This window comes from Paramormyrops kingsleyae, chromosome 1 (genome assembly GCF_048594095.1).
Source record: "Paramormyrops kingsleyae isolate MSU_618 chromosome 1, PKINGS_0.4, whole genome shotgun sequence".
Lineage (NCBI taxonomy): Eukaryota > Metazoa > Chordata > Actinopteri > Osteoglossiformes > Mormyridae > Paramormyrops > Paramormyrops kingsleyae.
In genome coordinates, this window is record NC_132797.1 from 25,993,543 (window position 1) to 26,020,342 (window position 26,800).

Genomic DNA, 26,800 nt, shown 5'->3' on the forward strand with positions numbered 1-26,800 from the left:
TAAAAAAGGAAGCTGAGGCAACAGTGGACATGGGCTCACCAAAATTGGACAATAGAAGATTGGAAAAACGTTGCCTGACTAGAAGAGTCTCAATTCTGCTGCAACATTCAGATGTTATGGTCAGAATTTGCCATAAACAGCATGAAATCATGGATCCATCCTGTTTTGTATGAAGAAGTCAGGCTGCTGGTGGTGTAATGGTGTGGGGGGTATTTTCTTGGCACACTTTGGGCCCCTTAGTACCCACTGAGCATCGTTTAAATGCCACCGTCTACCTGAGTATGGTTGCTGACCATGTCCATCCCTTTATGACCACAGTATATCCAGCTTCTAATGGCTACTTCCTGCAGGATAACACACAATGTCACAAAGCTCATATCATCTCAGACTGGTTTGTTTAAGTGAGCTCACTGTACTCAAATAGCCTCCACAGTCATCAGATCTCAATCCAGCAGAGCACCTATGGGATGTGGTGGAACGGGAGATTTGCATCATCAAGGTGCAGCCGACAAATCTGCAGCAGCTGCGTGATGCCATCATGTCAACATGGAGCAAAGTCTCCGAAGAATGTTCAGGCACCTTGTTGAATCTATGTCATGAAGAATTAAGGCAGATCTGAAGGCAAAAGGGGGTCCAAACCAGTACTAGCAAGGTGTACCTATTAAAGTGGCCAGTGAGTATGTAAACATACATTTATATATTTTTATTATAGCAGAGTGACCACCTTTTTTCACTGCAGGTAATATCCTGACTGTACACCTTGTAAGTGAAAATAACCCTTGAGACCTTGAATCACCATCAGACAAAATCAGGAAAACTGGACGATCGATCTGCCAGCCAGCTTGGCAAATTTTATTTTCTGCACCCCCCAACCCCCACCCCAGTAAATTTTATCGACTTAAACCAGTATAACAGAACAATATTGGGGGCGGTGACCCTTGGCTTTGTGTCATTAATAGAATTTGGCCCACAGGGAAAAATAATTGGGGACCCCCAGTGTAGAGAATGTTCTGGAAGCCCTGGCTCCAGTTACCCTCTCTGCAAGACTCCTCCCCCGGCTCTCCTGGTTCCTCTGCAGAAAATCGTGAACCTCTTCCCTTGACAGACTGCTTGTGAAAGAGCAATGAAGTCGTGCCAAGCGGAGAGCCAACCGGGCGGTGGTGCATCTCCACCCCCTCCTCAGGGAACACAGCCTCTGTGGGGCCTGACAGCAACGCTGACAGAATACCTATTATTTCTCTGCCATTAAAAGTCTGGGCTCAGCACTTTCGCGCCAGTCCCGGAGCCCGGTGTGGGAGTGTTTTCTCCTCTTCTGTTCATTAGCTCCATGAGGGCAGAGCGTCGTGACAGGCGACGAGAATGAAACATTCGTCCAAAATGGGTACAATTTCGACACAGGCAGGGGAGGACACCGAAAAGAAAAGACTAAGGTATTCCATTAATAAAACTGCATCTTTCTCAAACGGCGCGTCCTCCTTGATATGTTGCCGAAAAAACACCAGCTCTCAAGATGGCTGGGATTTCTGAAGAGAAGTTTGAGATGGGCAGGGCTGTGTGCTCTTACCCTAGGACTGGACGATATGGCAAAAAATTATATCACGATATATTTCTTAATTTTGGTCGATACGATATAATTCCGATATCGATATGGACAATATTAAAAAGCCTCAGGAAAAAACTGCCGAGGACACACACAATGGATGTCTGCAAACTGAATTTACAAAGTCTATAATACCTCCAGGCTCCTCCTATTAAAATGATATATATTTTTTTTAAATAAAAACAGTACAAAAAAAATAAGGTTCACTTTTTATTTGTATTTAGCCTTTACAAACAAGAAATGTGAAATAAACTATCAAATAAATAAAACTCTCAGACTCAGCTTATTAACAATAATATATTTCCATTTAAACTAGAACAGGTTGATTGTTCATATACAATCGAACCCGGTTATGTTGCTGGCCTAGGGGGTTGCCAAAAAGTGTTGAGATAACCGATATAACTGAAAACCAATATGGCAGCAATATATTAACATGTGCTTGAAATTTATTTATGTGCGTTAATAACTGAGAATGTACATGTACGGGTTTTTGGTGTTTTTGGCATTGCCGCGATTTGTTTGACGCGATCGGCATGCTATAAATATGTACATACATCAGGGCGGGTTCTAGACATGCATATATGAGGGGGCAGACAGAAATGTGAAGGGGGCACATGGTGGTGACAAAGGCGGGAAAGGGTTGGGGTGGTGCTCTGGATAACTGTTTTTGTCATGTAATTGGATTGCACTTTGTCAGGCCTCTACCCTAAAACCTGTCCAACTTGGGTGTCCCACCTGAAGGCTAAGCTTCTGCTGGTGTAGCTCTTAGGGTCACTGAGGCACGCAAACCCCCTGACCACATAAGGTGGCAATCCCTCAGGGGGAAAACTGAAAAGTAAAACAACAAAAAATAAAATAAAATATTCCTCATCAGATTAAAACAAGTAAAAACATGACATTTACCTTAATTGGATGACCTATATCAAACATATTTGAACCCAACAAAACACTTTTCACTATTGCCAATATTACCAAAACTAAAAAGGGTATTCTAAGTTATGAAAAAGAAAAAATCAATTCACAGAGTCTTGAAATATAAAACTGAAAAATAGGATCGGTCAGGGTTCATTTCACTACATTTTGTACTTGTTATAACTATGTATGTGACAAATAAAGAATCTTGAAATCTTGAAATCACAACGAACAAGTCGCTCAATGAGAATGAATGACGTAACCGTCTGGCTAAGCTGCTTCTAGCGCCGAGGTGGTTAAAATGGTACGGTCCACACTAGGGGTGTCTGAAATCGTTTCACATAAAATTTTCCTACAAGGTGAGTTTTTTTTTTTTTTAAAGAAAAATGTTAAGACCCCCCCCCCAAACTGCTATTTTTGTCTATTTGGGAGGGGGTCTTGATCGGGGGGTACTGGGGGGTACAGTACCCCCCGATCAAGACCCCCCCAAATAGACAAAAATAATTCGAACCATGATCTCACGAGTCGCTATGATTGTGACGAGAGAGATTGCTGCTTCCTCTAAACCTCCCGCAATCACGCGGCTCATTTCGCTCTGCCCTGCCTACTGAGAAACTGTCTCATTTGCATACTAACAGTGATTGGATGTTTAGCTGGGGGGAGGGTGAATGGGGGATCTCTGCCGAGTGCCGCGTGAGCCCGCGCACAAATAGAACGCGGTGGGAAAGAGCGAACAAGAAGTGAAACTTATCATCTCGTTTGTGCCTTTTTCAGTGGATTTTTCAGCTACTGTAGTAAATCTTGTCCATATTCAGTTTGTGGGTAATTATTATTTTCTTCCTCAACTTCTAAAAGTTTGATTTAAGGGGGCAGGACGTTTGCTTAAGGGGGTGTTGCCCCCTCTTGCCCCAGCGTACAGCCGGCCCCGACATACATGTTGGCTAACAAAAGGCATATGTGCACCAACTAACAGCAGAGATTTACCAGTATACAATAAAAACCACCGTCGTTTCTCGATACAAACCTTTAATTATATTCTCCAACATTGATTGAAAACACAAAGATCGCTCACAAAATCACAAAAAACCTGCGGGGTGTAACAAAATTAAATTCACGAGTCATTTCGCTCTGACACAGCTCTGAAAAGTATCATACACGCGGTTACTATGGTTTCTTTACAAAGTCTAAAATGCTTTGTTGCTTTTGCCTTTGACAGTCTGCTTGAAAACAAATGCTTCAATATTATTTATGCTGTCTAAAAAAGTTTTACCTGGATCGCGTTTCACAGCTGCGTTGTTCAGCAAATTACCATGCGAATGCGATTTGAATACGCGCTGTTTAGCACTTGTGATACATTTTTAAAAGCCAGCGAATCGTCACGGGGATCGAGATAATCGATGTTAAGTGGCGATTTTGGCCCTCTTTTGTGCTCGAGATATTAGAGTTCGGTGACATAAAAGAATCGACATAACCGATGAGGAAATGCTAAGACAAAGAGGGAATTTGGCGGTTCCACTTCAAAAACGTCGACTTAATAGGGTTGGCGAGTTAACCGAGGATGAGATAAGTGGGTTTGAGTGTATGTGTATGTATATATATATATATATATATATATATATATATATATATATATATATATATATTCAAATGTATATCGAAATATCGGAAATGTGTTTAAAAATCATATCACCGTTATTGAAAAAAATTCTATCGCGATATATATTGATATCGAATTATTGTCCAGCCCTATCTTACCCCGGTCGAAACAGGCATCTAAGTAAAAACCCAAACATCTCAAAGAGCCTCTGAAGCGTTTGTGGTCAGACAGCAGAGGAGCCCTTGGTGCCAGTAGCATAGGAACCAGGGGGGGCATGGTACCACCCAGTATTACATTTGGAATCATTCATCCCCAAATTAAATTATTAAGTTGTGCCCTCCGCAATATCAAACTGTGTCCTATGCTGATGCTTGGTGTATTCCTCTCTGATGCTATCCTGTTACTGCTGTATTTAGAAGAAAATGGACCCTAGAACGCATCTGAATAAGTGGAGGCGGGGCATAAATGTAGAACGCATCTGGAGGCGGGGCATAAATCGAATAGAATAGTGATTCGTTATTAATCCCTGTTGGGAAATTTACTTTTCCCCGTACAGGTCAGAGCAAGCTCAGGGGTCAGAGCAAAGGGGCAGCCACCTTGTGGCACCCAGGGAAGGGGGTTTAAGGGCTTCGCTCAAGGCCCCCAGGCATGTGACTATTCTGCCAATACCGTGCTTGGACTGCTGCAGTTCCAATCAAAGGAAGAGAGGCTTAGCCCCTTGAGCCACACAGCAACCCCCAAGGTTAGCAGAGGGTGGTTTGATCCTTCGACATCGAGGTCGTGTGCCCAGCACACGTCTGTGCCGCTCCCCTCAGCAATGACTATGTCCTCTTGTCTGTCTGCTTTTTGAAAAACTCAGCCTTTTGATTTAAAAAATCACACACATAATTCTGGCCTTCATTACAGTTTGCATTAAATTATTTGTAGGGGAATCCCGAAGGTTTCTGAGGAAGAGGACCCTGAGGAAAACACGAGGCAGACCGAAGTGTCATAAAACGCAAAATGCTGCCTTTGTGCCAACTGCTACCGTCCAAAAGGCAGCAGGACAGCTGCAGGGTGACAGACAGCTCAGGTTCAGCAGCAGAGCCTCAGCACCCAGTGCAGCAATCCTGCATGAGGGTTAGTCAGACCTCTGACACAGGCTGCACTGCTTCCTGTAATAACACACCCAACAGAGGATGGTGCAGTGGTGCAGTGGTGCAGTAACACTGCTACCTCACACTTGCAGTGCTGGCTGTTGGAATCCTGTCCTGCTCTGCATTTCCTCACCCATTAGGTATATTTTCAACTTTTCCATTATCCCCTTAGTGCTTTTTCTGCAGATGTTCAGTCTGAGCAAATGGCTTTGCTAATTATAATGAATCATTTATGCACTGTGTTGAATTATAGTACAAAAAATGCTGCTCTGCTGTGATGTATCAGTATTGCAGGCCTTTTTAGCAAGGCTATATTCCTCAGATTAGCAAAATGGGCGGTATATTTACGGTAGCGGAGAAGAATTCAATTCAGAGCGTATTATCATATTACTAAGGTCTGCAAATACTATTATGTGGCAGTTCTCGTGCATATAATGCGAAAATGTTGCTGATGGCAAATCAGTATGTTTTCATAGCAGATGTGATATGATCAGAAATGGAGCAATATCTGAAGTGCAAACCAAAGCAAAACACTCAGGCTGGGAAATGCTATCAGAGGTTCCCGGGCGATGGGAGTTCACTCGAGTTCACCATCGTTACATCTCCGTTTGAAAGTGCTCACTGCCCAGAACTGTCCATCTCACCAACCACAGGTAGCATAATCTGAACCTTTTCCATGTCCTAGAAGCCAAGCATATGTTGGAACCTGTTACACTAATTCAAATTCGGGCAGTAAAAAAATAGTCCTTGTGACATCCAAGCTTGGATTCAATGTACCTTACAGTATCTAAATTTATTTCTCATGCATAAAGAGAGTGAAGAGTAATGGACTGATTTTCTGACCCAATCCAGGCAGATTTGGAGATCATTATTCAACAGGCAAGAAAGTGTGGGGTGATGTTCCAGAGCAGAGAATTCTGGTAGAATGTCTATAGTTCAGATTGATTTATATTTGGAGGCGAATCCTTTCTTTAGGACCCGTATCCCGAAAGGCTTCTGTATACGGTTTAAACACTATTTGATTAATTAGACGCCCAGTCAAACCTACAGAGGACTCCATAAGATCTGTCCTCTCAATCCTTTGAGGACTCCTTAGGGAAGCTGATCCACCAGTCAGGTCAAGTGGATCGAGAGTCATGCTGTACTCTTCCAGCAACTGGGGAACATGTGGGGGACACGAGAGCCATAAAACACAAGGAGCTGCCTTTGTGCCAACCGCCATTAATGTCCATCGCCAAAAAGCAGCAGGACAGCTGCAAGGTGACGTGGGAAAGGGGACAGACCACCCTGGAATCTGCATGGGATTAAACGGCAAACAGCTTAATCACCTGCAGGCAGCTTAATCAGATTGCTAATGTATTATTTTATACTGTTATGCTGCTTTGTGTAGCACCACAGCAAACAGAGGGTGGCGTAGTGGGATCCAGTGCTGCTTCACACTTCCAGGGATGGGGGCTTGAATCTTATTCCATGATCTCCTTGTACTGCATGGGCTTCCCCCTGCCTGGACGCTATCCTGTATAGGATAAGCTCCAGACCCACTACTATGGAAAAGATTTAGGCATTACAAAAAAAGTATGTTTAAATTATCATCATCTTGGTGTAAAACTATGTAATTATGTCTGTCAAAGTGCGCCAGCAAAGCCACTCTGAAAGCTGCCCTAAAGTCACCCCAGCACTTGCAGCAGCCGCCCCATAAGCCCACGTGTTTTTTACTGGACCACTAGCACACCTTATATGGCTAATCAGTATCTCACTGAGACATTTAACCAATTTAATTCATTAATTACAGTTTTCCTCAATTTTATTGGCACATTTCTTCTCAAGACTAAAAGAGCATTTCTCAAAATGAATATAACACAACACTATGGTTTTGCTACAAAATCCTGTAACTTACCCAAGACAATTAACTCATGTCTCAAGAATTCCACCAATGAATTCAGTCAGCATCGTTTTATCCATGAGAGTCAAAATGCTCTGATATATTGTCAAAATGTCAGTGTGAGTACGCTCCTGAGCTCCACAGTTCTGAATGATAGTCGGATCCCACTTTGTCTCATTATCACTGACCGATCATTCTTCTTTAGCAAACTCATACTTATTCATGTGAAAAACACCCGTCTCAACTTTGCAAAGCTCCATATTACAGTATGTAACCTGCACTGTTGAGAGGGAGCACTCGCACGTATTTTTCAGATCTCAAGACAAAGTACAATAGCAAACAAAAAAGTCACACGTAGCACTGTATAACACAAAACAGCAAAATGGCAACACGAGAACAACCACATCATGTTCCGTGCACAGAAAAACACAACAATGCTGTATCGCTGCAATTTATGGAAGATGTTTTAAAATCATTTTGAAAGCTTGGTTAGCTGTTTTGCATGTGGTGGCTAACAGTGATCACATACATAAATGGTTTTGGGTGTAAAATTATTACAATCCAGTAAGAGCGTGTTGTGTGGACAGAGGAGAACTGGTCCAAAGCTAATTTCAGTGATGAAAGAAAATTGAATTTAATCGGTTAAGATGAGAAACATTATCAGTGGCACTGAATCGAGGAAAGAATCCACCAAGAATGTGTGAAGAAGTGAGAAAAGGTGGGAGGGGTAAGAGTCATGGTGTGGGTACGTCACTGGAAGAGTAGTCGGGCCGCTCATACGGCTACATGCTAAGGTGAATGCTAACGAGCATCAGAACCTCCTACAGCAGCATGCAGTTCCTTCCCCATGAGCGTCACCCAGTCAGCCAGTCATATTTATCCAAGACGATGCCCCTCACCGCACTGCCAAAGGGGTGAAGCGTTTCCTCAAAGCTGAGAACATCAAGGTGATAAAATGGCCAGACCCAGAGTCCTGATCTGAACCCTATCAAGAATCCCTGAAAGGTTACTGGCGACAAAATTATGGCAAACAAACCCGCTACAGTTACCAAATTATGGAAGAAACTGGAAGATGAGTGGAACAAAATCAAGTCAGAGCAGTGTGAGAAATGTCTCGTGGGCGTCGACGTGCCAGGCAGTGAACGCAAGGGCCTCTAAGCTACTTATTCATTTCTCAAAGTTGTAATCATCAAAAAAGTTGACAGAATTGATTTGTAGGCTTCTTCTACAAAAAATAATGTAACCGTTGTCTAATTTTGATCGCATTTATTGTTATTATTGGATCATTTATTTTGTGATGTGGCATTGCTTTCACTGGTGAAATATGATTAAAATGCATCTCTTCTATTCATGTTAGAATAACTTTGAATTTGGTATATTACAAAAACGTCTCTTGTTCTCTAATTTTGATTGTCGCTGTATATGTGTGTGTGTGTGTGTGTGTGTGTGTGTGTGACATGCTGTTGTTCTTCTAAATAGAGAATTGTTCTATGGAAAAATAAAGACCTCATTGTTTAATTAGAGGGTTATGTGTTTTCATTTTCTTTTTAAATACAGTTATCGAAACCGAACCGTTACTGTGGTCCACAAACCGTGACACACACCAAATTGTAGAGACACCCCTAATAAACACACACACACACACACACACACACACACACACACACCCCATCTCACCCCAGGCAGCTGTACGATTGCTCTGGGGGGAAACTAAACCAGAGCACAGAATGACTCAGAGGATGGGCTGTAATCCTGACACTCACTCTCTGCTGCATGGTCTCTGTTTTACTCTAAAAGCAATTTGCTATAGAGCTTCAAGGGAGCAACAACAATCAGGAAAAAAAGTATTCAAAGTTCTGGTGGCATTTCTTTGTACGGTACGCGCATAAAAAGAAATTACCACATAAAACCTGCAGGATAAATCAGAGAGAGAATTTCTAATAATCACGGTTTAGGTTGTGATGCATTTGGCTTTATTTCATTACCCCTTTGTTATCTGCTTGTCTCACTGTAGCCTAAACCGTGCGCTATTATGTGGATTCTGCCCAGACGTGGGGGGGGGCGGTTATTACATTAGAAAAACACGCTTGGCTGGAAGCGCCGCGGGCATCTCGCACCGTCCCTCGTCCCCTTTCTGTCCGCTTAAGATCACACACGAGAGTGAAGGGGCAGAAAATTACACGTTGTGAGCAGAGGACGGCCGGCGGGGGGGCGGGGGGCGGTTGCTCGGTTAACCGTGGACCGGCGTTTGAAGGAGCGCCCAGTGGATCACCGGAGAGAGCAGCTGTAATCAGAACCACCATGGGGATGGTCCGGTCAGCGTCAGGGGGAACCGGGGACAGGGCGGGGGGTGGCCAGCAGCCATTCGGAGGGTGGGAAGAAGCAGGGGGTGTTATCAACCGGTGGAGAGCATTCAACCACGTCAGCTAATCGGGCTGGGTGGCATTTAGTCGGTGCGAACACGCCCAGTATGGACACGATAGGAATGCTGCTGTAGTACTGCATAGCAATAGGTTGTTTACTGTGTTTATGGGCCACAGTGTGGCTCAGCGGGTTTGGCCTCTGATCGGAAGGTCGCTGGTTCAAATCCCAGCCTCAGCAGTATGGTCTTATTGCCGCTGGGCCCTTGAGCGCGGCCCTTAACCCCCACTCTCCCTAAAAAATGCTCCGGGGCACCAGATAAATGCTTGACCCTACGGTCAGACCCCAAGCATCACTCTCGGCTGTATATATATGTGAGGTTATGTCTCAAAGGAGAGCAAGGTGCAATATGTGAAAAGAATCATTCCAATGTGCCTGTGCCAATGGCAGTAAAAGGTTCATTCCAGTGAGTCCTGTCTACTGACACAATGGAGGATTAAACCCTGAATCCCAGCGATGCTGCACATCGTATAACGACATGCGCTACTGGAATCATCCATTTTTCCCGAATCCAGAACACGGTCACACTGCGCCTGAAGCGTCGTCCAGGAAGTGCGAGGTTGGGGACACTCAGTACAAATACAATCATTCGGGGACACCAATTCACTCGACTGCATGCTTTCGGACAGCAGCGGGAAAGCAGAGCACCCTGGGAGCACAGAGGGAGGATGCAGCCTCCACACGCACCAAGTGGGGGAGGAAGCAGACCCCGAAAACCTGGAAGGATGAGGCCCCACCTGCCCACTGAGCCTCTGTGCTCCACTGACAGAGGCATGAAAAGCCAAAATGAGTTACATAATAACCACATTAACATGCACTGCGTGCCATTCAGTCCCAAGGCTAAGCCTATGTTAATCTCATGTTCTTTATGATTACAATGTAAAAACACGTTTTGGATAGGCTTTAGTGGCTGGATTCTAATCTCGAGAGGCACCTATCTGACTAAATTACCCAATGACACCTGGGAGCCCAGTTCTTTACAGGTTGGGACCCTTGAATACAAAAAGGCATGAATTTTATTGGGTACGGGTGCCCAAGGAGGCATTTCATCAGAGGGCCCAGAATTTCTCGCTACGCGCCCATGTATGACCATTTCAATCATTCCAGAACAATAATTACACATTTCAGATAAAAAGGTAAATATGTGAGTGTTGAGACCAAGAGAAAATACCTTTGGGATAAATGATTAATGGTGCAGAACATGGACGCTGACTTTACTGTCAAGTTCTGTACTGGTCATTAACGTTAGGGAGGGATTGTGTGATGCCTGTACTGAGTAACCCTGTACTGAGTAACCCTGTACTGAGTAACCCTGTACTGAGTAACCCTGTACTGAGTAACCCTGTGTGACATGCTGCACGCCCTGTTCAAGCCACTTATAGCTGCAGGGGGCTGAAGCCTGTCCCAGGTGACAAAGGGGCCAAGACAGGGGACACTCTGGACAGGTCACCAATTCTCTGCAGGACACATTCACCAATCAGCCATAACATTAAACCTAATACTGTACGTTGTAGGTCCCCTTTGTGCTGACAAAACAGCCCTGACCAGTCAAGTCATGGATGCCACAAGACCTCTGAAGATGTCCTACGGTACTGGCTCCAAGACGTTAGCGGCAGATCCATTAAAGCCTGTAGGTTTTGGCTTCCATGGATTTGACTTGTTTGTCCAGCACGTCCTACAGATGCTCAATCGGATTGAGATCTGGGGAATTTGGAAGCCAAGTCAACACCTTGAACTCTTTTATCATGTTCCTCAAACCATTTCTGAACATTTTTTGTAGTGTGACAAGACACATTATGCTGCTGATGAAGGCCACTGCCATTGCGAAATACCATTGCCATGAAGGGGTGTATTTACTCTGTAACACTGCTTAGGTAGGCAGTATGTGTCACGTCAGCAAAAATGCCAGGACACAAGGTCTCCCAGTAGAACATTACCCGGAATATCACACTGCCTTTGCCAGCTTGCCTTCTTTCCATAGTGCGTCGGACCAGATGGGGGGTCTCTGCTCCCCCCGTGCATCAGTAAGCTTTGGGCGCCCATGACCCCGTCGCCTGTTCACTGGGTGGCCTCCCAATGGACCCCATTTGTTAGGTAACGACCACTGCAAACTGGGAACACTGCAAAAGTCCTGTTGTTTTGGAGACGCTCTGACTAGCCATCACAATCTGACACTAAGCAAAGTCACTGCGATCCATATAATTCACCATAGTTATATTGCTATTGCTTCAAATCGGGGCAAATTTTTTTGGGGGGGGGCTGGGGGAGCCAGTGTCCCCCGCCCCTGCCATGGCCCACCTAGGTATGTATGCTGCTAGGGTCTGAAATAAATACATTGTCATTATTACAATTATTATTATTTACAGTTATATATGTGGGCTAAAATTTAGTGCACTGGGAACAGGCGAAACAAGCGTAAGCAGATTTGACGGACTCTTAACGTGGCTGCGCCGGGTGGTCGAGTCGCTGCAGTTGGTGAAAAGCAAAGTTAAATGACAGAAAAAAATAATCAAGCTTGTGGAAGCAAGAGAGTAAAATCAAGAAATCAGAGTGAGTTACATATTTGTAGAAACTGTAAAATGTGACTGCAAATCATCGAATAAATAACATCGATTTTCAAAATTGTCTTTTGCTTCTTAATGCTGGCAATCAAGTAATACTTGGAGGACATTAAGGTCAAATGCATCTGCCCCCCCTAATAGAACAACTGACCCCAGTCTGGCTCTCCCCCCCCAATTGAAAAGGTTTATAAGCTTCATTGCTTCCATCACGTCAACTTCAGGAACTGACTCTTCACTTGTCTAATACATAATGGCAGCCTTGTTTTAATGTTATGGCTGATCAGTGTACATAGACATACTATAAGCAATTTAGGGATAGCAATCTGCTAACTTTGAGGGGGGACACAAAACTTGGAGGGAGCATGTAAACTGCACACACAACGCAGGGGCAGGACTCAAACCTGCATCCCCTGACAGCGCGAGGCAACACTGCTAACCAATGAACTGCTGTGCCACCCATATGGCATACAGATAATCCCAATTCAGTCACTTGTCCTCACTCTCTCACCTTTTCTTGCACATTCACAGATCTGTTTGCTCTGCCAAAATGAGGAAACTATGCAACAGCCATAGACTCTTCCTGTCATCTACAGCTAGACCTATCTGACTGAAATCTCTGAAACAAAACCAAATATTTAGGACTGTACACCCCAGTCTCACTGAAAACCAATGTTACGCATCACTGTGCACTTATTCAAATACATCCTGATGTTTGTACAACAAAAACGGCTGAAACATAACGCAACTTGAAAGGGGTGTTTAAATATTTGCAGTAATACTTGGGATTTTAATCTTCTAAGATTTTCGTAAACTGCAGAAACATCAACCTGAGCCCATTTCTCATGGCATTCCGAGGTTAATAGTTGAACACCAGGCTAAACACAGATAATAACAAAACAGAAAGTAAAGTCTACCTCCATATATCAATACTAATGATTTTTAAGACACCGATTACCCCAGTAAGAGCTTCTTTCGGACATTTGTTGGTTTTCAAGATGCTTCTGATGCGGGTAATTAGTTAATCCTTATACCTGTTAGAGGGCGGCGGAGCGGCGGCGGCCGCCTCCGGCAGAGGGCTGCGCGGCGCATGCGCAGAGGCGCACGGACGGAGTCCGAGTCCCCCCTCCCGTCACGGCGCTGAAAACGGGGGCGAGCCGACTGGCGTGCGGGTAAGAAATTAATAATTTCGTACAGCGGCAGGGATGGGAGCCACCTTTTTTCCTTTCTTTCCTAAGTTTGATAAGGCGAGTCGCAGTTTTCTCGATGTTGCAGTTCAGAAATAGCTCGAGAGAGAAAGGTGCTGGGGGCTTCCTATGACGATCGGATCCGCATTGAGATGGTCTCATGTGTCCACATTAAGATCGCACATGATAAGGTGCCTTTAACGGGCCACGATAGCCCATCACAAATACCGGAGGGGGGGTCATATAATATCATTTCCTCCCCCTTCCCCGATTCTCGTTTGCAAGCATGTGACACAATGTAAACACCGAGGCAGCCTCCTCCAGCCAAGTGAAACTGTTCTTTTTCTCTTCTCGGAAATGTTTCCTCTCTTATTTTTCTGTCATTCTTAAAATATTTCATTTATAAGCACGCAGAGTGTCTCTTCCTGGAGTGTGCCAGCACCCTTTATTAGGGCCAGATCCCCACACCCTCCGTCCCTGGATACTGTAAAGTAGTGAAAAGGCACGAAGTGCGACTCATTTTTGTTTAATTTCGCGCAGCTCCTGTCGGCGTCGGGGCTGCTCTCCGCTCGCTTACTGTGTCAATTTCCTCTTACAATTTACCCCAATTTGTCTCTCGATCTTCGTTTTGAATACTTCCGCCATTTTGGTTTTAAACCTATTTTCATTTACATGCAGCTGTCATTTATGGCTGTTTTCAGTTCAGGTGTACGCTGTAAGTATGATATAAATGCGTTTTACTTTTTTATTGTTAACAGAGGCCTTCCGATTAAATTACACAGGGCCGACACTTGTTTGCTGTGTACTGTGCGTTAGTGGTTGCTTTTTACAAAGACTACTTTATATTAACCTTTATGCAATTTATATCGTTCCGTCATACTGTCCTGAAGTTTTTAAAGTTTTTAAAAAATATTTATTTGTTTAAAATAATTGCACCTTTGGCTCAGTACAATGTGTTATATTTGAGAATGAAACAGATCTCCAAACGCGGGCACCTTCTCTTAGGTACCATCACCATAACTGCGTATGTTAAATTATTACGACACCGACGCGGTGGCGTTTAATTGCGGCTACGGCGCCCCGTCGGACTGATGCGAAGTCGGGAAACAGCCCCAACTCGTTGCAGGATAAACAATGAAACAGATGGTTTACGTGTGTCTATTAAATATTATGATGTGAATATGCATTTTATAGCAATTCACTTGTTTTTGCCAAAAGTTTTACGCTTTATTGCACGTCGACTCTACATATTCCTGTATTCTTCATATAATACTATTATAATGTGGTGTATTCTGCTTTTTGCCAATACAAAACTCTATTGATAAATGGGTAGATAGATAGGCTTTATTCTTTCTTTGTTATTTACTTTTAAATGCCGTGACATGTGACTCAGTGCCCCGGCAAACAAGCAAATGTAAACCCATGCGGGTAATGCTTTTCTTGGTTGCTGGAACAGCAGCGTGTCTCTTTAACCTTTGGGAGGGGGGATTTGCCTGTAATAGCCACTGCCCAGGTGTGCAGACACCAACAATTAAAAGATTTTCAGTGACTTACTTTGGTGGTGTCTCTTCTGGGCTGGAGATCCAGCAGGAGCTCCTAATTTAAGCAAAGTTGGCCGGGGTTCTGTTCAAGTTCTGCTTAAAGAGCATGACATGGCATCATGTTTGTGTTTATCTTTAGTGATGTATACGTAAGTGTTGAAGACAATGACGTTTGTCAGAGGTATGTGGTTTGCCCTGATATTGGAATTGACCAATCAAATGTAATATTGCAAGACCCTGTAGTGCCGTGCTTCCTCATTGGACTCACCTCTTGATGCCTGATTTGTATGAGCTGTACCTGAAAGTTGCTCATACAAAAGGTGCCTAATACAGTATAGGTGTTAAGTACATGTTTTCAAAGCAAACGAGAAATATAGCTTTAAAACAACCCTGCGATGATGATGATGAAGATGATGATGATAGCTATTTGTGGGAGCATTTGATGCTCATTTGCCGGCTTGACCTGGCATTCTCGATTTGAATCTCTTTCCACAATAATCACCATCGTTTAACAAGTGGCACAGTATTATCCCAACCCTTATTCTAATTAGTAATATTATTCCTTCCATTATAATGATAAATATTAGAATGCACCCATAATAGTGTAACAGATTTCTTTTATTTGACCAGTCTTGGGAAAATCTCTGTAGGCTAAAATAGGCCTGTTTTTAGTCCTCATGTTCTATTGACACTCTGGTCAGTGCAGTATGAGAGAGCAGCTATATTGAACACATGTGACTGCGCCCTAACTGTCAGTAAGTGTGAACTTGCCGTTTTGAGATGGAAGTCTTCGTCCATCACATACCCACATTTAGCTTGACTGTCGTTTGATGCGAGCAGACAGCTTGTAGACCAGCTAGCCGGCCGCCAGCGTGATCCTGACTGGAATCGTCGTGACCTACAGGCCAGGAGGTGTTTATTTGCAGAGCATGAGTGCCTCAAGATGATGGCGAATGTTTGGCTTCTCTGAGCTGCAGACTTTTCTCTCGCTCACCCTTATTTCACCTTCGGCCCGCTCTCGACTGATTGTACGTGGCAGCTGGCTGCTTGGTGCTTGCTTTTTGGTGATTTGGGTTTGGATTGGATGTTGCTGGTGCTTGATGGTCCTCTGTGATGCATGTTTGAACTTCTGGTGCATTCTGGTTTGGTGGTCGTGCTTTATCAGTCATTTTCATAAACAGCACTAACTTAAACCACATGCATTTCCACTTATTGATAGGTGCTTCCATCCTTGTTCTGATCATTTATCCTGGTCAGGCTCGCAGGGGAGGCCTGGAGCCAATCCTGGGTGGCACAGGGCATGGGGCTGCCCTACAGCCCTGGACAGGATGGCAGTTTAATGGAATCAGACGTCTGTTAACCTGTTCTCCTTCACTGTACCCTGACTAAGTACAATGGTAACATAGATAAAAGTGAAAACTGGTTGAACATAAAGACCTGAAATCCAAAGGTGAAAGGGGAAATGTGTTAAAATGATTTGTTGTAAAATTTACTGTATTGAAAATGAAGTTATTTCAGTTGACAAGGGTGATATAGATGGAGGCATTACGGTAACTAGTACAGGTATCCAACGACTTGCGTCAGCTTGTTAATTTGACTTCCTCTGCCGACCCAAAGTGGATGGGCTCCCCCTTTGAGTCTGGTTCCTACCAAGGTTTCTTCCTTCTAGGGAGTTTTTCCTTTGCACTGTCACCTCTGGCTTGCTCACTGGGGGCTTCGGAGAGGGATAATGTAATGCACTTTGAGGCAATACAGTGTTGTGAAAATGTGCTATGCAAATAAATTTGAACAGAGTTGAATTTGGGACCTGGACCACTGGATTCAAGTCAATTTCAGCATATTTCCATAGTTAGCCCGCATTGCTTAGTCTCCTCTAACGTCCTACCGTGTTCACTTTCTGCCATCTCGGGCGTAAATGCTGTTGGATATTACTCGATAGGATGTAGCACGATGAATACCTTTATTTCTTGTATACATTTCAGAGGAAATTTGAATTTATTGGATGTAATCAGATAAAAATTCTGTTCAAACATTATTAATTAGGGACACTGTGTGACTTAGCAGGTCAGCATGCAGTACCTAGGATCAGAAGGTTGCCGGTTCAAATCCCAGCATCAGCAGAGTGATTTTACTGTTGGGCCCTTGTGCGAGGCCCTGAACCCCCATTTGCACCAGGGACCCTCTGACCCTGTTTTCTCAATTGTATAAAATCTAAAGTAAAATGTGAATATTGAATCTTTTTCTGTAATATGGTTCAGTTGGAGGCAGGCATGGTAATAGTCTCCTTTAAGCAGCTGAGTATTTTGAATGAAAGGCCTCGTTGTTTGATCCGTCGAAGCTTATAGGTTTAATTGGTCGTCCAATTAACTGTCTGACAAGTTTCTGAGGGTTCTTCTACCTTCAGCTCTGCAGAGATTCAGCCATATTTACCCTCCACTCTCCTTTCCTGTCATGGCTGCGGTCTCCATTTCCGATGCATTTTCAGTTTGCTTGATGAATAACCTTCGCAGTTCTGGAAACTTCCTGAATGTAAAAATACCTTGAGACATGGTATATTGTAGTTTGGCGCATAGCAATTTACCTCCGTGCGCGCGTGAAGTTTAATTTATGGGCGATAGACTCCACACGGCTCTAGGCATGTGGAATTTGCGTGTTGTCCCTGTGTCGTTGTGGAGTTTCCTTCGAGGATCTCCAACGTGCCCCGTGCTGGGTTGGCGCCCCATCCTGGGTTATTCCCTGCCTTGATCCCATAGCTTCCAGGTCAGGCTCCGGACCTCCACAGCCCTGCATGGGACAAGCGGGTACAGAAAATGGGGGGCTGGTAGTCTGATAATCTATGAAGTTCTGCTTTTATTTAGTAAAACTGGAGGCTGCAGGTTAAAGAATTAAAAGAGTATCAATATTTCAGTTCATAACTGGTAATTATAATGTGGTGTGATAAGCTGATTATCCATCTTTTTCCAAACGCAGCTCGCTGGTTATATCCGTGTATATATGCTGAGCGGTATACTTACACAGGTCTGCCGGCTCAGGAAATGGAGTCAGAGTCAGTACCTGTGGAGTCACCTGTAGGGAGAGTAGGGGATTCAGTGTGTGGGTTGGCGTGTGCTCATTGGGTTAAGACTCTGTGCCTGTGGCGGGAAGGTCACTGGTTCAAATCCCAAGATATGACAGAGTGATGTTACCATTGGGCCCTTGAGCAAGACCCTAAATCTCCAAATGCACCAGCGACTGTCTGGTCCTGCTTTTGTATGTTGCTTCGGATAAAAGAGTCTGCTAAAAATGCCATGTAATAATGGGGGTCGAGGATAGATAAATAGATACGTTTTATTAATAATTGAGGGGAAATTATGGATGTAGAGTTAAAGGAGAGACATGACAGCGGCTAAGAAAAGAGCAGAATGTTTTGAAAGAGACAGCAGAAATCAGTTCATGAGCATGGACTCAGATTTGTGCCACAGAGATGTTAAATTTAGGAAATGTACTTGACTTTTCCTGCATTAAATGCTGCAGTTGTCCTTTGGCTGGCGTTTTAGCATTTTTTTTATATACAGTACTGAGCAAAAGTCTTAGTCATTCAAAGAAAATGTTTAAGTGATGTTCTTGCTGGTGTAAAAGTATGATTTTCTGTCTGTCAAATTGTGTCAAATTTCAAAACCTCTCCTAAAGTCGTCCGCCTATTTGTAGAAACCATCCATGTATTTTTTTAACTCATCCACTGCAGTCCTATTTTGGCATTCAGCACCATGCTGAGTTATTTAACTAATTAGGTTAATCAATAAAGTGAGCTGGTGAAGAAACTTATTTACGTGGAATGTCTGTGGTGCCCCTGAGGAGAGGTTTGGGAACCAAAGCGGTGTTCATCTAGCCATCCAACGAGATATCAGCAACTTTTTGGAGAACAAGAGAAATAGTTGCTAGCTTTTATTATGTTACTTGAATATGTTGTTATGTTAAATTTGTGGTTTTTTTTTTTGCTGAGCAAATGTACACTTAATACCCAGATACTTAGCTTTAAACATTTACTTTGACTGCCTGAGACTTTTGCACAGTGCTGTATAATCGATTTCGGTGCGATTTTGGGTTCCGGCTAATTTTCTCAAGTTGGCCGTGACCGACGCGCCTCATCACACGCGTGCAGCAAACTGCTCCGTCTAGATCCCCCTTCGCCAGCTCTTTTCAGTTTGCTGCTAAAACGCAGATTCATCCTCCCTGTCCCCTGTCCATTAGCGTAATGGAAGTTGTTAATCAAACATCGATGGGAAGGTGCAACATGTCCTTGCGAAGTCCCGTGTGTGTTATCCTGAGCGTCCTTCATCACAAGTGTCTTAACACGTTTGTAATCCTTTTTTGTTTAATTATCCCATCAGTCAGTAATAAATGGGGGTGTGTTAATGTGGATTCTCTAAACAGTCACAAAACTGATAATTAACTGGGTGTTAAAGTTAATTTGTGATAAATACACTATTCTGGTGAACTACATTATACAGATAATAACACACCAACTGTAACGGTGCTGCATCAAATCACTGTGACTTTTTCAGGAGATGTCACTCTGTAATGTCACAGTCATGACTTCATTTTTTATTTCATTATTTTGTCTGATGCTTCAGTCCAAAGCAACTTATAGTTGAGGGAAGAGTAACAATTTTCGAATGCTCCCTGGGATTTGAACCCACAACCTTTGCTGTCGGAGTGCATTTCTGTACTTGCTGAGCTCCAGGGTTGCCTTCAGGTGGTGTAATTTCAGGTTTAGTCAGACTAATATTATAATAGAAATAGAAAGTTCTGTGTTCTTACCTCCAAAATATTCAGGGCAGTATCATCTGTCAAACATTACTTATGCCTTTTAGACTCATGTCATGTTTTACTTTATTGAACCTTCAGCAGTTTCTAAAGCAGCTATTTCATGATAGTAAAGTTTCCATCTGTAAACATTTGTAAGGCAAAGGCAACTCTTTTTTTTTCTCTCCAATATCTTTCTGTGAAAAGCCTTGATCTTCCAGATGATAAACAGCCCCAGAGCAGATGGATTGGAGGATGGACCAAGGCAGGTTTATTATTGGGGGGTGGTGTGGTTCAGCGGGTTAGTGCCTGGGATCGGAAAGTCGCCGGTTCAAATCCCGTCCACGGCAGAACAGTCACATCTACGCTGGACCCTCGAGAAAGACACTTATCCCCCCCATAATGCACCAGGGGCTCCAGATAAATGGCCTGATCATGTGCTTAGACCCCAAGCGTTACTCTCAGCTGTGTGTGTCTCAGCGGAGAGCATGATGGGATACGTGAAAAGAAGCATTGCATTATACCTGCACGTGTGCAAATGGCAAATAAAGCATCATCATTAGTATGATTGAAGCTGAAATAAGCAGGCAGACTGAGAAACATACAAAATATCCATTTTACTCTCTAAATCTAGCAGAAGGTGTCCATGAAGGCTGAACCATCACTCCCTGACGTTTCCCCTCTAACACACAGACATCTTGCTTTACACTCTGACTGTTAATTACAGAAGAGTAAAGGGACTTGTCCACCAACCAAAACAAACATCTACCCTGCATCCTACCTTTTTAGGCTTTCTGATGGCTTCTACAGAAGCATCTAAAGGTATTCACTCACCCTAATTTGTGCCTAAACAGACAGCCCTTCTGCTTTAAAATAATGGCCCTTATTAAAGGCAAAGGTAGTATTCCTTCTGCTGAAGTGTTCGAATTGTGCTTTGTTATTGCCTGTGCTGAATGCTATTATGAGACTCATTCTTTAGGGTGATGTAGAAGCTCTTTATATTACACACTAGCAGAGGGGGCTAATATAGCTTTCAATCCCCAGAGCTGAAGGAATATGTAAGAATGTGAGTATGTTGATTAGTTTTTGGAAGTTTTTGTTGTCATCTAAGCTGCAGAAGGTAATGTCCCATTGATGATGTCATTCTTGTCTCATTGGGGAATTCCCAGTCAATGTTTACACTGTTTTTTCCTCTTTTTTTTAGGTATGGTCTTGGATAGTTTGGCTGGAAAATGAGAAGGTGATGGTCCTGAAATGAAAGGTGGGTGATGGTGTAGGACATTGGTTCCCAAACCGTGGGTTGTGACCCCCCATGAGGACGATAGATAATTGGGATGGTTCGCAAGAAGATTTTTTGAATATGCTTAAAAAAGGTTTTTAATCTAAAATCTTAATCGTCATTTGGCAAATTTTATTACACCCCCTGGAGTTTGGCTTTGTGTCACTGATGAAATTTGGACCTCGGGGAAAATAGTGAGTGTCCCTGAAATAGAACATGGGGATTGGGAGCGAAAGGGGTCGCAAGACTTATGCAGTGTTCTTTTCTTGTTTGGGGGTGGGAGTGGTGTAGAAAGGTCATTTCTATTGGCCGAAAATGTTGTCAATAAACACCATCTCAAAAACAGACAGGCCATGGGTTGCACAAGTTCAGTTGTAAGGTTGGGTGTAAAGTGTACCTTAAATCATACGTTGAAACTAGCTAGTTTGAAACTAGCGCCGCGTTCTTTGTCTGTTGCACCACTGCTACTTATGTTACGTCGTAGTTAGCAGCTAGTAAATAATAATACTGTCACACAGAATGACGTTTTTGCCGTGGACAACCAATCAGTATCATTGTCTGGTATTACCAGAACCAATTCCTGTTCCATGTGCTTCCATGTGTGGATAGCAAAGATTTTGGAATCCTGTGTGATGTAAATAAGTGCATTTGTCGTCTAGCCTCAGTATCGTCCACCCACAGTCTTTGCTTGTTTGTTTGGTATGTTTGTTGAGTTTGGGTTATACAAAGCTTCCGATTTGTTTTCTCTGTATTCTTCTGTATACTTCAAGAAGTATTTCAGCCACAGCTGTACTGGTAACCCTTAATGTGCCATGTACAGTGCAATGTAAGAAGTGTGTTAGCTAAGTAGCTTGCTGGGTATGCTTTAGGGGTGCAACAGATCGTAAAATTCATGGTTCGGCTCGTATCACAGTGTTTGTGTCGTAGATCGGATCATTTTTCAGATCAGCAAAAAATACTTAGAGTACTTAAAGAAAATTTAAATGCAACTGACTGGACTAAGGCTGACATATCAAGCTGGCGACCTTGGTGAATCGTAAATTAGTGGAAAAGGTAACAAATTATTAAAATGATCTGTGAAAACGTTATACTACTGCATGAAACATTTGTTAGGTTAGTGCCATTTTCACTGCTTTTAAATGTCTTTTTTTTACAATGGACCTTACCCCTAATGATAAGGAAGTGTAAAATTACTAACACTAATAACTTAGTGTCATGTTGAAACTGTTTGCGTGGGGCAACCGATTTTTTTTTTTTTTAGTAGTTAATAAACTTGAACATGGGGCAGTTTACATCCACCATAGGCTACGATTGAACTTAACTGTTGCAACCCACTATAGACATTCAACAGACATACAGGTCAGGCAATGACTTATTGATTAAATGCCTGTTTCTTATTTGTTCATATAGTTTAAGGCAGTTCCTGTGCTTATTTACACTTACTGGTATATTTCCAGAAAGCACAAAGGAAAATACATGTCTGGTTCCTATTCCTATTCCCATCCTATTCCTGCCAACACGCCCACTACTCCACCCTGCAGAGACCTATGCTTGGGTCAGGGGCCAAGGATGGGATTCGAACCGACAACCTTCTGATTACAGGCCACACACTGCCACCCCCCTTATTACTGTACCTGATCATGCTGAACACCATCTTCCCACCTTGCAGAATCCATCGATCCTTTGATGATGCAGGGAGAGGAGCGGAAGAAGAGGAAGCTGACCGTGAACCTCAAGTCCCCTCCGGACGAGTACCATCTCCGGGTACGTGCATGAGGTCTATACAGGGGCGGGGCACTGGCCACAGCTGAAATCTGATTGGCCCCCAGACTGCCCCCTCCCCTTTCTCTCACCAAATCAAAGCATATCATTGGCTAATGGTAAGGTTGGCTTCTCTGTATAAATTATGCCCCCTCGTATGCCTTCTACCTTAAAAATTCCTAGAATTGCCCCTGCTGATGCCTGCTCTTCATTTCAGGAGCGACCTAGAGAAGATGAGGCAAAGGCGAGAAACAAAGTGTCCATTTCGCACAGTGAGTTATTACTTGTGTTCGTGCTGCCTGATCCCGGCTGTTCACCTCTGAAACAAGTGCCCCCTGGTGACAAGCTGCAGCATTACTGTCTAATACTTTGGGGTGTGATTAGCAAAATGCTGTTGCAGCTTCACTGCATCAAGGTGCTAAACATAATTTACACGTCGTGCAACGAAACGGCAGTGTGTTTAACAACACTGTTAACGTAAAAAAAAATAGTGCATGTCCATCTTTAACCATTTCCCCAGACGTGCTTTGAGGCCTAGATGTTTCAGTTCTCCACTACCCGCTGACAGTTGACTGAGAGATACCATAATGTTTTCATAAAGTTATTTGTTTAGGATTTAGTCATTTTTGCTCTTTTTTTTGTATGTTACAAATCACTGATTTAGATTCCAAGGCCAGATGAGTCATTCCCGCTGCATTTAGAAAGGCTGGGAGGAATGTCCTGTAACACACTTTGTATATAATGCTTTCTGACATTAAGCTCACCATTTTTCTAACGTCTAATTGCACTGTTCTTCCGAAGAACAGCTGGCCCTCTTAATATTAGCTACATCGGCTTGTAGCGTTGTTAGTGAGATGCGTGTGACATTTTAGCCGAAGTTGCCATTGCGTGGCTCGAACGAGGCCTGAGTTCATCAGTCACCTGCCGGCTTGTCCCGTATTTTCAGCGGGTTTCCGAGAACCCGAATATAATCCCACCTTTGACCTCAATTGGAGGATGATGGGGTGCGGCAGGGAGAGAAACACGGGGCTGTTGCTGCTTCCCTGCATAGCAGTGGCGGAATTCCCAGTACGGCTTCTGGTCTTATTGTAGCAGGACTGTTGTTAACTATTTATTAACCATGCTTTGCCTTATTTTTATTTATTGTACTGGTGATAAATAATAATTGTACCCTATGGACTATATATTGCTTTAAGGAACCTTTAAAGATGTTTGGTTGCGGTTCCAGGGTGGTGTTTGGACGTATGCGAGTAACGTGCTGCTTCCTTGTTTGGCTGCAACCGCAGATTCACGCTGTGAGGTCAGACTGGCTCAGCTGGACCTTAGCTATGAGCAAATACCCGAAGATGCTAGTTTCGTTTATTTAACAGAAGCGGTGTATGGCTCAGTGGGTTAGGACATTCAGTACGTTTACATGCACGGCTAAGTCAAGCTACGGTTATAGCTTAACTACGCCGCTTAATCGGACTACTGTCCTTGTCCTAGTATACATGCATTGGAGGGGAATCGATTCATTGACCGAAGTATGTCCGACTGCTACAATAGGTGGCGATATGGGTCCTTTCAGCTTGTTAGTATTGCGCTTTTTCTGGTTGACCTGTTACATCACAAATGTAAATAATAATAATAAATAATAAAATTGACAGGCTTTAATTGTGATCTGGTCGGAAGAACAGATACGAGATCAGGATGGCATGACAAGGAATAAAGTGTTTAATATACTTTGACAGCCTGCTATTTACTGGAAATTTCTCACATATTGCAATGTGATTTTGTTGTAATAAATATTGGGGCATTTATGAAAAAAAAAGAAATTCAACATAAATTTCTCATGAACCCATCTAGGAGTGATTTAAACAGCAATTAAGGATGAAAATGATTATTATTGTCTGGGAGAACACATGCAGCGCTCAGGCAAAAGCAGTGGAGGTAAATAATAATCATTAAAATTGTAAAACTTGTAAAGCTAGGTTTTTTTCCTATGGCAGTAAAAATGTTTTTGTGTGACTTAAACTCCATGTGCTATAATCTTCATACCAAACTGAAGGTAAGAAAAAGCCTAATCTTAATCTAGCTGACTAGTGATGTAAGAATTGGATGTGCAAAATATGCGATGTGAGATAATATCCCACGTTGTCCAGTCCTGCTACAGCCATTTTTCGATTCATTACAAAATACGCCACCTTGCGTTGTGATGTCATTCAGTGGGGCTACCGGTTTTTACGCCAGTGGAAAACAAACATGTTGGAGTACCGTACTTTTGGTATCTTCTTGAAGTACCAAAAGATTCAAGAGATTTATTTGTCACATACTGTACAGTACAACATGCAGTGAAATGTATCTCTGGGTCGCCCTTTTTTGGCTGAGTAAAAATAAGAAGTAGTAAAGCTAAGAAGTAAAGTAGGAGTAAAAAAGGAAAAATTACAATATATAAATACAATCTATCAAATCAAGTATATAATCTAATGTACAATCCAAATATACAATCTAAAAGCTAAAATACAGTGGTACCTCAGAACTCGAATTTAATCCGTTCAGAACTCCGGATCGAATCATAAAAAGTTCGAGTTGTGATAGAATTTTCCCCATAAGAAATAATGGAAAACCAATTAATTGGTTCCTGGCCACCAAAAAATTACACCTAAATATGTTTTTTAGTATTTAAACACAAAATGAACTGGATAAAACAAGAAGAGCATATACTGTACTAAACACATCTAAGCAGATTTATCAAAACAGTAATTTGTAAAGTAAGAAAATAAATGTATCCAAACAATGTGTCCTGCCTCAATCGTCCGCTCTTTCCGTGTGCCACGCCCCCTCGTTAACCCCGTGTGGAATCACTATGTGATCAGCTGTTTCTGGTTGTTTTCATTAGCCCTCTGTATTTCATCTGCGTTTCAGTTTGTTTCCCCAGTCCGGTCATTGCGTCTGCGTTTTGCCTGCGTTTTGCCTGCCTTACCTGTAATTAAACCCTGTATTCCCCGATACCCTGACATCTGCGCCTTTATCTCCGTTCCGTCCCCACTGGGCACAACAATATTATTATAATTAAACGTATTAATGGTTTATTATTAATATTAAAATAATGAATAAGAAATCTTTATTTTTTAATGTATTTTATTATATAATAATAATTACTATTGTTATTGTTACTGTCTATCATTGTCTACATGTATTTTTAATGTCTAAATATATGTATTCAGTTAGTGTAAACATGCACGGTGCTATCACAGCGAATGCGAGGCTGAGACTGAAGCTTTACCCTTTGTTTCCGCTGAGAGACGTGCTGCGTGACTCATTTCCCCTCACGTACAAGTTATCTTAGGTCGGTGTTCAAGGTTTGACTTCTGAGATTCAGATTGAGTCCTAGGTAATTTTTTTTCGAACTGGTTGGTTCGACTTTTAAGAAATTCGAGTTCTAATGAGTTCGAGAACTGAGGTACCACTGTATAGTGCAATGGCGAGTGCAATGGCTAGGATGTACAGACTAAAGTTAGTACAGTAAAGTGAACATGTGCAGTATATGTGCATTCCAGTACAAACGTACATAGTGTACAGAAGGACCAGAATAAGTTTGAGTTGAGAAGCCTTATGGCCTGGGGGAAAAAACTCTGCCTGAGTCTCTCTGTCCTCGACATTAGGCAACGGAACAGTCTATCGGAGCTCAGCCTGTGGAACAGACAGTTTGCGGGGTGTAAGGAGTCCTTAATTATCTTAATACCTCTGGACCTGCGGCGTTTTTTGTATGCTAGCTGATGCGGTGGAAAAGCGCCCTTTAGTTGAGAGGTGAATTGGACAGCTTTACTGTGCTGCACATTTCGTATGCGCTGTACGTCCTCCGCTATGCCCTGTGCTTGTTCTTTGTACTGGCCTCTTCTCTGCCTTCCAGAGCATGCACAGAGCGCCTCCGCCAGTTTGAGTCCGATTGAACGTATACATGCAGGAGTAAATCGACTCCCAATCACACTATCTGGGTGTCTTAGTCCGACTAACAGAAATTCAAGTCAGTACGATTTCAGTCAGACTAACATGTTTACATGTACTTTAAAAGTCTGGTTATAGTTAGACTAATGCAATAATTTGATTTTCTTAGTGTGCACGTAAAAGTAGTGATTGTCATCAGAAGGTTGCTGGTTCA

At 42.9% G+C, this 26,800-nt stretch overlaps 1 protein-coding gene across 4 annotated transcripts in view; it reads left to right on the forward strand.

The window, feature by feature from the left end:
• The first annotated feature begins 13,178 nt into the window (after positions 1–13,178).
• The window catches only part of LOC111850092 (lethal(3)malignant brain tumor-like protein 4), a 67,704-nt gene continuing 54,082 nt past the window's right edge, over positions 13,179–26,800 (forward strand). For 3 of the 4 annotated variants that reach the window (XM_023823606.2, XM_023823609.2, XM_023823610.2), the window contains exons 1-4: positions 13,179–13,278; positions 20,824–20,880; positions 22,568–22,662; positions 22,877–22,931. In XM_023823606.2, the coding sequence (XP_023679374.1) occupies positions 20,874–20,880; positions 22,568–22,662; positions 22,877–22,931 (157 nt within the window). In that variant the 5' untranslated portion in view covers positions 13,179–13,278; positions 20,824–20,873. Of the gene's footprint in view, positions 13,279–13,651; positions 14,009–20,823; positions 20,881–22,567; positions 22,663–22,876; positions 22,932–26,800 lie in introns of those variants that run through there. The other variant, XM_023823608.2, reaches the window with a different exon arrangement.